General features: G+C 45.5%; 1 protein-coding gene across 1 annotated transcript; it reads left to right on the forward strand.

Annotated features, from left to right (window-relative positions):
- The first annotated feature begins 1706 nt into the window (after positions 1-1706).
- Positions 1707-13032, forward strand: Qng1 (Q-nucleotide N-glycosylase 1). The gene is made up of 4 exons (XM_059262807.1): positions 1707-2071; positions 4407-4666; positions 8190-8385; positions 11427-13032. The coding sequence occupies exons 1-4, from the start codon at positions 1741-1743 to the stop codon at positions 11657-11659; spliced, it is 1020 nt and encodes a 339-aa protein (XP_059118790.1). The 5' UTR covers positions 1707-1740; the 3' UTR covers positions 11660-13032.
- The last annotated feature ends 566 nt before the right edge of the window (positions 13033-13598 follow it).

Genomic DNA, 13598 nt, shown 5'->3' on the forward strand with positions numbered 1-13598 from the left:
GGGGATTCCACACAAACAAGCAGTTTTAACAGAAGCTAAGTTAGCTGACCTCTGGGTCCTAGAATAGAGAGTTGGGTAATTTTCTATGGGATTCTCCATCAAGAGCGGCAAGAATACATGATAGAGGAACTTTTGCACTGTCTTGCCCTGTCACCACTTAATGACCAGAATGGTTAGCATTTATGATTGATGTAAGCATTGCAACTCAGATGTAAAGGGGTTCTGGCAATCGGCAGCCAAGGAATACTAAGTGTTACAGCTCGGATGGAAAAGTGTTCTGGCAGTTGGGAGCCAAGGAATAGCACAAATCACAGAGAGCGTAGCAGCTTACAGCCCTGCTCCAGGGAAGATTGCTGCAATGTAACAGCTCTTGCTCCAGCAGCGCAGGGCTTCACCAACGAAATTGTTAGTTACAGTTCTGTTCAGGTTTCAACAACTCTGGTCCCCTAGGGGAAGGTTTCCCCAGCCAAAGTGTTAAAGCCCTTCTCTGCTCCGCTCGGTCCAGGTTTCAACTCTGCTCTGGCGAAAGAAGAGATTTATTTATTGGGAGGGAAGAATCCACTCTGCCAGGGTGGAAAAAGGCAGCTGCGAACTGAACAGGCTGGCGCGCAGGGCTTATAACAGGGCTTCCATGAGGAAGTTTTTCTGGGTGGGAATTGGTCAGATTTCAGTCCCTTGAGCTCTGATTGCCTCGATCTCGTGCTCAGAGATTGGTTCGTTTTCTGCTTAGTTGGTTAGGGGCAGATTTGGATCTGGTTTCAGGGCTAAAGTGTTTCTTTCACTGGCTCTGGATTCAGGGCCAGGGTGGGTTTCTTTGGCTGGTCCTTTTCCCTACAGTTGGCTCATACAGTTCCCTTCGGGGAACCTCATCATACGGTTATTCCCCTTTACTTGCAAACCGGGGCTCACCATCACTCCTGTTACATGCAGGAAATCCAGTGACTGTAGCTTGAGTTTTTCTGCCTGGCCCACAGTCAGGACAAATCTCTATCACCTGCCAGTCCCACAGCCTCAGACCCGACCAAGTAAACACAGAGACTTATATTGCTTACAAACTGTATGGCCGTGGCAGGCTTCTTGCTAACTGTTCTTACAGCTTCAATTAATCCATTTCCATAAAGTTATACCTTGCCACATGGCTCGTGGCTTACCGGCATCTTCACAAGCTGTTTCTCATTGTGGTGGCTGGCAGTGTGTCTCTGACTCAGCCTTCCACTTCCCAGCTTTATTCTCCTCCTTGTCCTGCCTACACTTCCTGCCTAGCCAATGGCCAATCAGTGTTTTATTTATCGACTAATTAGCAACACATTTGCCATACAGAACTTCCCACAGCAAGTGACTGCGCACAAGGTCAGACACACAATAATGTTCCCTCCTCTACTCAATGTTCCAACTAATCCTAAACATCTATTCGGCCTCTGAAGTGTGGAGACAGAGGGGCTGCTGGGGGTGCAGCCAAGTAGCCGTTTGCTGGCTGCCCCCGAAGGCTTGTCTACATCTCGCCACCAGGCAGCGCCGCAGTAACTTTGAGTCCCCACGACCCACGCGATCCCCAAGTCTTCCTCAAAGACCCGCGTGCCATTGGCGTGCGACCAGGAACAATTTGGCCGAGCCCGGAGCCACAGAGTCCATCCGGAAGCCTCCTGATGCGACTTCCGGATTTCACATCCGGAAGAGGCCCCAAGTGCGCGGCCCCAAGGTGGGCGTGGCCACAGCCGTGCGGACCAGGGCGAGCGCAGCATGGATGCACCGCTGCCGCCGCGCGAGGCGGCATGGTTCGTGACAGAGAACAGTCGCGACGTGTACGTGGACCTCGAGGGCGTGCGCAGGACGGCCGAGCTGCTGCTGCCCGCGGCCTCGGCGTGGCGCGTGGAGCAGTGGAAGTCCCTGCACGAGCTCAACCCGCGCGGGGCCGACGAGGCTGCGCTCAACTGGGTGTTCGTAGTGGACACGCTCAACTTCTCCTTCTGGGCGGAGCAGGAGGAGCACAAGTGTGAGGTGCGGTACGGCGGGAGAGCATACACCGGCTTCTGGGCCCTGTGCGCCGCGGTGAACCGAGCGCTCGACCAAGGTGGGTGTGGCCCTTCGCACCTGTTGCCTGGTGCGGGTCTGGAGATGTCCTCTGCCTAAGGCTGAAGTCCACACACAGAAGCTATATGTCAGTCAGCAGAGGTGACTGTTGTACCCTGAGTCCCCCGAAGAACACCAAGAGACCGAAACCGATGCAAAAGCAGACTCTTTGTTACCAGTTAACTCGGGACTCTCAGTCTGTCCGACAGCAGCAGAGCAGGAGAGACACCCCCCCCCCCATTAGCAATGGGGCAGGGTTTTTTGTTTTTTGTTTTTTGTTTTTTTTTGGTTTTTCGAGACAGGGTTTCTCTGTGTAGCTTTGCGCCTTTCCTGGAACTCACTTGGTAGCCCAGGCTGGCCTCGAACTCACAGAGAGCCGCCTGCCTCTGCCTCCCGAGTGCTGGGATTAAAGGCGTGCGCCACCACCGCCTGGCTTGAAAATATTTTTTTGTTTTGTTTTGTTTTTCGAGACAGGGTTTCTCTATGTAGCTTTGCGCCTTTCCTGGAACTCGCTTTGGAGACCAGGCTGGCCTCCAACTCACAGAGATCCACTTGGCTCTGCCTCCCGAGTGCTGGGATTAAAGGCATGCGCCACCACCGCCCGGCGGGGGCAGGGTTTTTAAAGCAAGGGGGGCTTGGGGTCTACAGACTACATAGGAACAGACTCAGGGTTGGTTTATGGGAGTGGCAATCATGTTAGTAACTTTTAATTGGCTAGGGTTAGTTGGGGGTTACCTTAATCATTTGGGGCAAGCCTGGTCACAGGATTTGTCCTTGAGCTGCCTTGAAGGCTGGCTGGACTGGGACGTATTGACTGGGAGCTAACTCAATGGTCCAGGCTCTGTCCTTGACTCATGCACATAGCTCTGAGTTGGTGAGGGGTCCCAGACAATGAACAATTGGCTGAGCCTTGAGCGGTCAGAGTACATTGTAGCCTGAATCTTAGAGAGTCTTATTAATAAAATCAAACCCCGGGCCAGTTGTTGGGGTGAAATGCCGGATGGTCAGAGAGACAGAACAAGCCACAGCTATCTTGCCAATTCCTCAGCTGGTCCTGTTTCCTCAGACTGGAAGCTTCTGTGTCCTCATCCCAATGGCTCTCAGCTGAACTGCTGCTATAAGCCTGAATGCTTAACCAGCCAAATGCTTCCAGTTTCTGGTCCTCACGCCTTATAAACCTTTCTGCTTTCTGCCATCACTCCCTGGGATTAAAGGCTGCTTTTTGGGATTAAAGGCGTGAGTCACCATGCCTGGCTGTTTCCAATGCGGCCTTGAACTCACAGAGATCCAGAGGGATTTCTGTCTCTGGAATGCTAGGATTAAAGGCGTGTGCTAACATTTTCTAGCCTAAGTATCTTGTGGCTTTTCTGTTCTCTGACCCCAGATAAGTTTATTAAGGTACACAATATTTTGGGGAACACAATACTACCACAGTACATGCAGAAAGGGAGCCACTGCAAGACAAGGACTTTGTCTTTTGTTTATGGCCCTCCTAGAAACTGCTTGCTCAAGTCTCAGGAAACTGAAATTGGGGCCTGATCTCTGAGAAAAGACTGAGCAGCCTGTTAGGGCTTCTGCTTGGTCCTTTCAGTGACAAAGCCAATTTTCTTTAAAAAAAAAAAAAAAAGTCACTTTAAGTTGGCCATAGTGGTTCCTGTCCACAGTCCCAGCACTCCAGGCCACAGCAGGAGCAGGAGGATCACTGGTTTCTAGGCCAGCCTGAACAGCGTAGTTTCAGGCCAGGCTCGTAGAGAGTGAAACCCTGTCACAGGAAAATAAATGAAAAGTGAACACCACCTGAAGAAGAAAAGGACAGATTATAGAACGTTTTATACAATGTCACATTTTATAGCAATGTCACATTGCTGTTGTGAGTAGTGTTTGAGTAAATATACATCGAAGCAGGAGTTACTTCAGATTGTTATTTGTGCACCTTTTATGCATATCTGGAGCACTTATTTAGAGTTATTTATTTTGTTTGTATGTTGTTGTTGTTTTGTTTGTTTTGCCTGAATGCATATCTGTGCACCATGTGCATGCAATGCCCACGGAGGTCGATGCCCTTGAACTACAGTAACAGAAGGTCGTGAACCGCCATGTGGGTGCTGGGAATTGAACCCTAGTCTTCCGATAGAATGACGTCTCACTGAGTAGCCCTGGCCGGTGTAGAATTCAGACTACACTGGCCTTGAACTCACTGGGATCCCATCCTGCTGCCTCACCCCCTACCCCAATGCTCAGAGTAGGCCAGCAGCACTGCACTCCATCATCTTTAACGTGAATTTGATTCCATATTATTTACAAGTTGTAAAAATCTCTGAATTTTCTCTTTAAAGGGATACCAATAACTAGTGCCTCCTACTACGCCACGGTGACTCTTGATCAAGTTCGGAATATATTTCGTTCAGACACAGCTGTGCCCATGCCTTTAATAGAAGAGAGGCATCGGATTCTAAATGAGACTGGGAAAATTCTGCTGGACAAATTTGGAGGCTCTTTTCTTAATTGTGTCAAAAAAAGTGAAAAGAGTGCACAGAGGTTAATGTACCTGGTTGTTAAAAATTTTCCTTCTTACAGAGATGTGACAGAGTTTAAGGTGAGTTTATCGCCAGAGGATTTTGGAATCCATAATGATTCTGAGTTAATGCTTTTCTTTCCAGAGCTGTTTTTAAGGCTAGCAACTTAAAATTTGAGGCTTGTTTACTGTGGACTAGAAGCAAAAACAAAATTTGCCTTTCAGATCCATTATTTTTTGTTTTCCAGTTGAAAATTTCCTTTATTTTGTCTTTTATTCCTTTAAAATGTTTCAGCCCTCAAAATAATGCTGTCACTTGAGGATAAAGAAGCACCTTTAGTACTTTAAAAGTTCATGAAGTTGGACGAGAATCAGAAGGTAGAATGTATAACAGTTTTTCTCTAGGAATAACGTATTTCTTGGGAAGCTTGGTGTATGTTTTCTTACACAGTTATAATAATTTGTTTTATGATACAAAAAAAATTAAATGGATGTACTTTTTAATGATGAGCATTGGTTTTATGCTCCCACTACACACCTAGGTTTCATTTTTGTGAAATCCTTTGGAATCCTTGTCACTGAGTATTTTCTGTTTTGACTGATTAATTGTATGTGTATGAGCTGTGAGCTCTCAGCCTCCTGTGCTGTGCTGTCAGTCATGCCTGTGGCCCGTGGCCGGTCTCCTCCCCCAGAATCTCCCTCTGGACCTGTAAACCCAAACCAACTCTACTTTTTCTAAATTGCTTCGGATCATGGTGCTTTATCATAGCAACAGAAAAGCAATTAAGTCTCCCTCCTCCAGGCTGAGTTTCATTTCTTTTTTAGATGTGTTTAGTTTGTGTATGAATGTTTTGCTTGCCTGTGTCTATGTGTGCCATGTTCATGGCTAGTACGCATGGAGTTCAGAAGAGGGTGTCCCCAGGAGCCAGCGTTAGGGATGGTTGTGAACCACTCGTGGGTGCAGGGAACCTGCTTCCTCTCATCCAAAAGTCCTCAATAGCCACTTTAGAAATGTTCTTTTCATAAAAGGAGGTAAACCTTTTATGAAAGGCTAGGTAATAGGTTATTTCTCATTATGATGGAGTATTTTTATAAGATATCGTTTTTTACTGTTTAAAATTTACATGTTTTTACATTTTTACTTATCTGTGTGTGCATGTGCACATGCCCAAGCACTTGTGTACACTGCGTGTGTGTCAAGACACCCATGTGGATGTCAGAGGACAAATATGTAACCGCTGGACTACACCCCCGACCACAGATAAGCATGTTTTCAGTTAAAGAATTTTTCAAAAACAATGCTGTCTACATATAAAAATAATAACTAGTTGAATTATAGCACATTGACATATATTTACGACTAATATTGAAAATGAGTGCAAGAGACTGGAGAGCTAGCTCAGAGGTTAAGAACACTTACTCAGTCGGGCGGTGGTGACTCAAGCTGTAGCAGGAATCTTAGAAGGTCTTATTAATAAAATCAAACCTGAGGCCAGTTATTGGGATGAATGCTGGAAGGTCAGAGAGACAGAACAAGCCACAGCTTCCTCACCTGGCCAACTTCTCAGCTGATCTTGTTTCCTCAGACTGGAAGCCTCTGTGTCCTCATATCCGAATGGTTCTCAGCTGAACTGTGCTTCTCAAAACCTAAAAGCTTAACCAGCCAAATGCTTCTAGTTTCTGGTCCTCACACCTTATATACCTTTCTGCTTTCTACCATCACTTCCTGGGATTAAAGGCTGGCTTTCTGGGATTAAAGGCGTGAGTCATCATGCTTGGCTGTTTCCAATGTGGCCTTGAACTCACAGAGATCCAGAGGGATTTCTATCTCTGGAATGCTAGGATTAAAGGCATGTGCTACCACTGCCTAACTTCTATGTTTAATATTGTGGCTGTTCTGACTCTGACCCCAGATAAGTTTATTAGGGTGCACAATATTTTGGGAAACACAATACCACCTCACAAGCCTTTAATCCCAGCACTCAGGAGGCAGAGCCAGGCAGATCTCTGTGAGTTCAAGACCAGCCCGGTCTACAGAGCCAGTTCCAGGACAGGCTCCGAAGTTACACCAAGAAAACTTGTCTCAACTCCCACCCCACCCCCCAAAAAACCAAACACTTACTCTCCCAGAGGACCAGTGTTTGGCTCCCACCACCCATGCTGGGCAGTTCACTACCACCTGTGACTCCAGCTCCAGGATATCTAATGTCTCTGGCTTCTCCAAGCACCCATACATGCGTCATAGACCACCACCACCCCAAACACGTGTGCAAATGATTAGAAATGAAATAATTTTTTTTTTTCCTTTTAAAGAAAGAAAATGCTGGCGTCTAGGGATCTAGCTCCTTGGTCACTCGCCATAGCTCCCTGTGCTTACCTTGTGCACATGAAGCCCCGAGTTTGATCCCTAGCACTGGGGGGTGGGGGGAGGGAGGGAGAAAAGAAAAGAAGAAAATGACTACTGAATGCCAAAAGGTATCAAGACTGAATATGGTGATATTTTATTTGTGGTGAAATGTGATCTTATTTGTATGTTAATAAATAAAGTTACCTGGGGGTCAGAGCTAATAGCAAGCCATAGCAGAAGTCTGGCAGTGGTAGCACACGCCTTTAATCCTGATCACATGACAGGCAGATCTCTTGTGTTCAAGGATACAGCCAGCATGGAGACACAGGCCTTTAATCTCAATACCAACCACAGAGACCTAGAGGTCAGTATAGACAGGCAGTGATGAGGAGGTCATGTGGTTGGGTTTACAACCAATGAGTAGACATAACAGAAAGTCAATAAAAAGACAGACACGCAGGAAGTAGGTCTCTTTCTGAGGGCTTTTAACTCAGTATTTGCCTCTGTGTTTCTTATTTAATAAGACCGTTACATCTACACTGAATATTTTGTGTACCTTGGGTGGCTGAGTGAGGGGGTGGTGGTGGTGTGGGACATGACAAAACCAGGCAGGCATAGTGGGCACACCTTTAATCCGAGCACTAGAGAGGCAGAGGCAGATATGTCTCTGTGAGTTTGAGGTCAGCCTGTTCTATGGAGTGAGTTCTAGTACAGCCAGAGCTACACAGAGAAACCCTGTCTCAGAAAACAAAAACAGAGGATTTGTAATGATAATGTTTTGAGACAGGGTCTCACTGTGTAATCCTTGCTGGTCTGGGCACTGTGTAGACCAGGCTGCCCTCAAACTCAGAGATGCACTTGCCTCTAGCGCTGGGATTAAATGCATGAGTTGCAAACTGGGCAAGAATAATTTAAAAATCACATGTATATATTATGTGTTTGGGTCAGGGTTGTGCGCTGTAGTGCAGTGTGCGTGTGGAAGTCAGAAAACATTTGGGAGTTGGTTTCACCATGTGGGTCCTGGGCAACACAGACCTTAGCTTGCTGAGCCATCTTGCTGTTAGATCCTTTTATTTTCTGTAAAAAGTTTATAAATTCTTACCAACAGAATAGGATCGTTGTCCCTTGAAAAAATGCTTTCAACAAGTGCCCTTTTTTGTTTTTTTGGGACAGTCTGTCTCCATCAAGTGCCCTTTTTAAATAGTATACGTTAAGACTACACAGAAGCCACAGTGATCCTTATTCTTCACTTACCAGGGGAAAAGGATTGCCTTTTACAAACGAGCCCAGATCCTTGTGGCAGACACATGGAGTGTGTTGGAAGGAAAGGGAGATGGCTGCTTTAAGGACATCTCCAGCATCACCATGTTTGCTGATTACAGACTGCCACAGATTCTCCTTTACTTTGGAGCCCTGAAATACTCGAATGAATTACTGAAGAAGCTTCTCAGAGGTTTGCAGCTCATATCCTTGTTTGCTGTTCTGTGGTTTGTTGCTGAGTCTGTTTGGGCTTGTTTACAAACAACTCCTTTGCTTACAGTGTGGAATGTGGACAGAATGAAAATTGTGTTTAGATGGACATTATAATTTCAGAGCTTGATAAATGAAACCTATTTTGTTTCATGGAGATGTGTAGAATACATGTAGTGATTGATGTGTGTTAACTGAGCCGACTAAAGTGCATTGTGATATGAAGGTGGTAGGTACAAGATTTTGAGTCAAGAGAGTTAGGGTTAAGGCCTGCCACTGAGTTATCTTTCATAGTCATGATTGGGCACAGTTACAGACATGAGGCTGGGCATCTTGCATGTTAGAATAGGTAAGGTAAATTAAAAAGTTTGTGTGAAAGTTGTTGCACAAATCCTAAATGGTATTATAATAAAAATTCAGAGCCAAATATTGGGGTAAATGCCAAAAGATCAAATGTCTCTAAGTCTTTAGCCGAAAGGCTCTAGTTCCTGTCTTCTCCAGCCTTATATGCCTTTCTCCACCCAGCCATTTCACTTCCTGTCTGAACCTTCCTAGTGCTGGGATTAATGGCATGTGTGCTTCCTAAATACTGGAGTTAAAGGTATGTGCCACCACTGCCTAGCTCTATTTCTCTCCTAGACCGGATCAATCTCATGTAGCCCAGTGTGGGCTTGAACTCACAGAGATCCAGACGGATCTTAAAGGGTGTGTGTCACCACTGCCTGACCTCTATGTTTAACTCTGTGGCTGGCTCTGTCCTCTGATCTTCAGGCAAGCTTTATTTCTTAGATTACAAATACCACCACAGAAAGTGACTTCTTTTTACAAGAAAAATGACTGTATTACTTTCATGTTAGTTCTTTATTTTTTAATTTTTTTGGGGGGGGGTTCGAGACAGTTTTGGTGCCTGTCCTGGATACCAGCAAGTTGTGTATCATATAGGTTTGGACACATTTCCCCCTTCCTTTTCTGCTGAAATCAGCCAGTGAACTCAAAGATAACTTGATCATGAAAATGCTGTAGTTTCTTTAGGTTCAGTGTTGTGCTTCTGGCTAGTGAAGGGCTCCAGCAGGCCCAAGCATGGCAAACCTGGTGCCAACGGGTTCCCCTCCCCCTGATGAAAACCGTGAGATCACACTCCTAAAGCCAGCCGCCAGGAGCTAGGCCCTTATTTGGCGACTTCCTCCCGCTGAGGCTGACTACCAAGATTCAGCTATCAAAGTATTAAACTCCAACACAAAATCTCCCTTTGGCCACCCTAATTAATGTGCCCAATTAAAATTAAACACCCCATCCTACCATGGTTTCCCCTTTTCTCTTTATAAACCACCATTTTCCTATGGGCCACATCTGTCTCCTTTATATCCAGAGGCAGTCCTTTGCCCCTGGGGAAAATATTCCTTCCCTCTCCCTCTTTCCCCACCCACCTCCTCTCTCTCCTGTCTTTGTCTCTTATTCCTGCCCTTTGTCCCTGTGGGGCACATCAGTCTTTGTGCCGAGAGCTTGGTCCTGTGTCCTTGCTGACTGATTCTTTCACGTTTCCCCCTTCCTTTTCTGCTGAAATCACAGTTAACTGGAAGATAAGTTCTTCGTGAAATGCTGTAGTTATTATTTTAGGTGTAGCACTGTGCTTATGATTTGGGTTCTAAGAGACTTACTGCAAAGCTGTGAGCCAGTGTGCTTCAAGAGTCCATTCACGTTGTCCTCAGTGGCCTCTTACCAGAGTCAGTGTAAACTCAGCCCTGGGTTAGTTCTCTACCTGGAGAGTCCTCAGCCACATGGGTGCTTTCTGAAGTATCGGCTAGTTGGAAAATAAACAAACTCTGCTCCAGTTTCCTCCAGTTTGGATAACCACATGTTGGGAGGAAACAACAGCCAGGAAACTATTGGTAGCTACCATCTGACCTATTCCTTATGTTGACCTCACTCGGGTCCCCTTATGTGAGGTCATGGGCTGTCATCTGACCTTTTCCTTATGTTGACCTCACTCGGGTCCCCTTATGTGAGGTCATGGGCTGTCCTCTGACGTATTCCTTATGTTGACCTCACTCGGGTCCCCTTATGTGAGATCATGGGCTGTCCTCTGACGTATTCCTTATGTTGACCTCACTCGGGTCCCCTTATGTGAGGTCATGGGCTGTCCTCTGACGTATTCCTTATGTTGACCTCACTCGGGTCCCCTTATGTGAGGTCATGGGCTGTCCTCTGACGTATTCCTTATGTTGACCTCACTCGGGCCCCCTTATGTGAGGTCATGCAGACAGTTTTGGTAAGTGGCTCTGGTATGAAGCTCCTACATGGAGGAAACCTATGAGAATGCTCATCTGAATCTCTACCATTTAGTTCTGATTCATGTCTTAAGAAGCCTTACCGCTAACCATGTGTTATGGAGCACACCTTTAGTCCCAGCATTGGAAGACAGAAGCAAACAGATCTCTGTGAGTTCTAGGCCAGCCTGGTTTTACCTAGTGAGTTACAGACCACTCAAAGCTACATAGTAGGACCCTGTCTCCCCCCCCCCCCCCAAAAAAAAAGGCCCTTTAAATTTAGGACTACCATATCTTCATATAACAGATTTGCTTGAGGAACTAGTATGTGCACAGTGTAATACTAGGTTCTGGTCCTGGAGTACTAAGTCAAGCAAGCCAGACACAGCCTCAGTCACTGTGAATTTAACTTGTGTTCTTACATTAATGCCTAGGCTTCATTTTTTTTTTTTTTTTTTTTTTTTGGTTTTTCCAGACAGGGTTTCTCTGTGTAGCTTTGGAACCTGTTCTAGAACTCACTCTAGGGCTTCATTTTTTTTTTTTTTTTTTTTTTTTGGTTTTTCCAGACAGGGTTTCTCTGTGTAGCTTTGGAACCTGTTCTAGAACTCACTCTGTAGCCCAGGCTGGCCTCGAACTCACAGAGATCAGCCTGCCTCTGCCTCCTAAGTGCTGGGATTAAAGGCAGGCACCACCGCCGCCCAGCAATGCCTAGGTTTCTAAATGATTTTTTTTTCTTTCCCTTTTTTAATTCTTGCAGGAGAAATGCTCTCAAATGGAGATAGACTAGAGGTGGAAATTAGAGGTTGCTCAATTTGGTGTGTCGAGCTGATCCGGGATTGTCTTCTGGAGCTTTTTGAGAAAAGGGGTGAGAAACCTCAGGGCGAGATCAACTCTGTTCTTCTGGATTTTCACTTGTGGGACTATGCCCGCAACCACAGGGATGACATGAGAGGAATTCCCTTTCATCGCACACGCTGCATTTATTACTGACACTGAATGTCAATGGATCCAGTGGAAATACTTGCACTTTTAGATCAGTCATTTGCATCATTTTGATTTGATAGAGATAGAAATCACAAGAATAGGTAATTGACTGTCCAGTCTTTTCTTTTTTTTTCTTGGCATATCATTGTGTATTCCCATAATCCCATAATCATATTGCATAATCTTCAATGATAATAGCCATGTTCTTCTTCTTTCCCTCTTTTGTGTTTCTGTGGCCCTGGGGTCCTTGTGTATGCTAGGCAAGTACTCTACCACTGAGTCACAGGCCAATTTACTTATTTTCTATGTGCTATAATAATTAATATTAGATAGCGTACTTTAAGGATGGATCTTTAGCCTTTCCAGCTGCAGGGGGACTCAGTCTCTCTCGGACTGAGACACCCTTCTTTTTTTATTTACAAGGGCATCTTTATTATCTTCCAATTTACACTTTTAGCAAGTCGATATCCATATCCCCAAAACATCCTAAGCTTCCAAAAGGACAATGGCAAATGCAGATTCTCAATTTACGACTATCACAGTGTGCAGGATTTTTCCCAGCTAAGTTTTGCATAGGCTTTGCACCCTTGGGACTCTCTCAGACAAGATTGACTTCAAGGGCAACAAGGAAAACAAAAGGTGGATCAAGGCTAGGTGCTCTGGAGCCAGACCAGGTGTAGCTCAGTGGGAATTCTCCCATCAAGTAATGCTTGGTGTGGTGGCACACGTACATGTAATCCCAGTACTCAGAAGTTGGAAGCTGAGGGATCATGAGTTCTAGACCATCCTGGGTCATCTTAAAAGTCAAAAATAAGTGCTAAAGAGACAGTTCCCTAGTTAGGGACATTTGCTGCTCTTGTAGAGGACATGAGTTTGGTTCCCAGCACCCACCCTGGGCACTAACAACTACCAGTAACTCCAGTTCCAAGAGATCAGTGCCCTCTGCTGGCCTCCACAGTAATCCACGTACATGTGCACATACACATAAAGTCTTTTAAAAAAAATTGGGCTATGAATGCAGTGCAGTTGATGGAGTGAGTGCCTGCCATGAACAGGGCCCTGAGTTCAGTTCCCAGCACTGTATAAAACCAAGTGTGTGATGTTGCATACCTGTGATCCCAGCACTGAGGAGACGGAGTCAGGAAGGAGACATTTAAGGTCATCTGTCTCAGCTAGATAGTACAAGACTAACCTAGAATACTTAAGACCTTGTATTATTTTTAATACAGCACTTTAATTAATTCTTTGAGAATTGTATACAGTGAGCTTTGATCCTACCCCCTCAATCTACCCCTAACTCCTCCCAGATTCACTCTCACCTCACCACCTCCAAGAATTTATCTTTGAAAAAAATAAAAAAGATCAAGCTTGGCATTTAATTTTGGGCTTTTTATTGGTAATAGTAGTGGGTTTTGAATGTCTGTTTGCCTAAATGTTTGTTTTTAGACTTCACTGGAACTGAATTAAGATCTTAGAAACTTCTTTAACATGGAGTAGAATATTATCATCAAGATAGAATTTTCCAAGTGTAATTTTAAGAGACTTACAGTAAGATGATTTCCTGTGTCACAGAGCTAAGTACCAAAGCTCTGGTGCAGCTGGTTAGTGTGCGGAGATAAATGCCTAGGGGCTCTCCTCACCCCTGCCTTCATGCTGTAAGCACATAAACCCGGGAGAGGTGCTTTGTGTCTGAGTACCTTGCTGCCATCTGCTAGATACTTGTGACAGTGACTGAGCAGTACACAGCTTACATGGAGTAGCTGGTGCCTGTCCCTCCTCCTCGTGTGATTCAAGGGCAGGCGATCCTGTGCCCATCCAGAGGTAGGTGTGGTTCAGTCTCAGTGAGTAACTGTCAACCTGTCTCCTTGCTTGTGATCATCCTGGTAGCGGGGGATGCAGCTGTCAGGAAGGACGCAGGGAAGTTCTCTTCTTTGAGAGATGGTCT

Source organism: Peromyscus eremicus, chromosome 5 (genome assembly GCF_949786415.1).
Source record: "Peromyscus eremicus chromosome 5, PerEre_H2_v1, whole genome shotgun sequence".
Classification (NCBI taxonomy): domain Eukaryota; kingdom Metazoa; phylum Chordata; class Mammalia; order Rodentia; family Cricetidae; genus Peromyscus; species Peromyscus eremicus.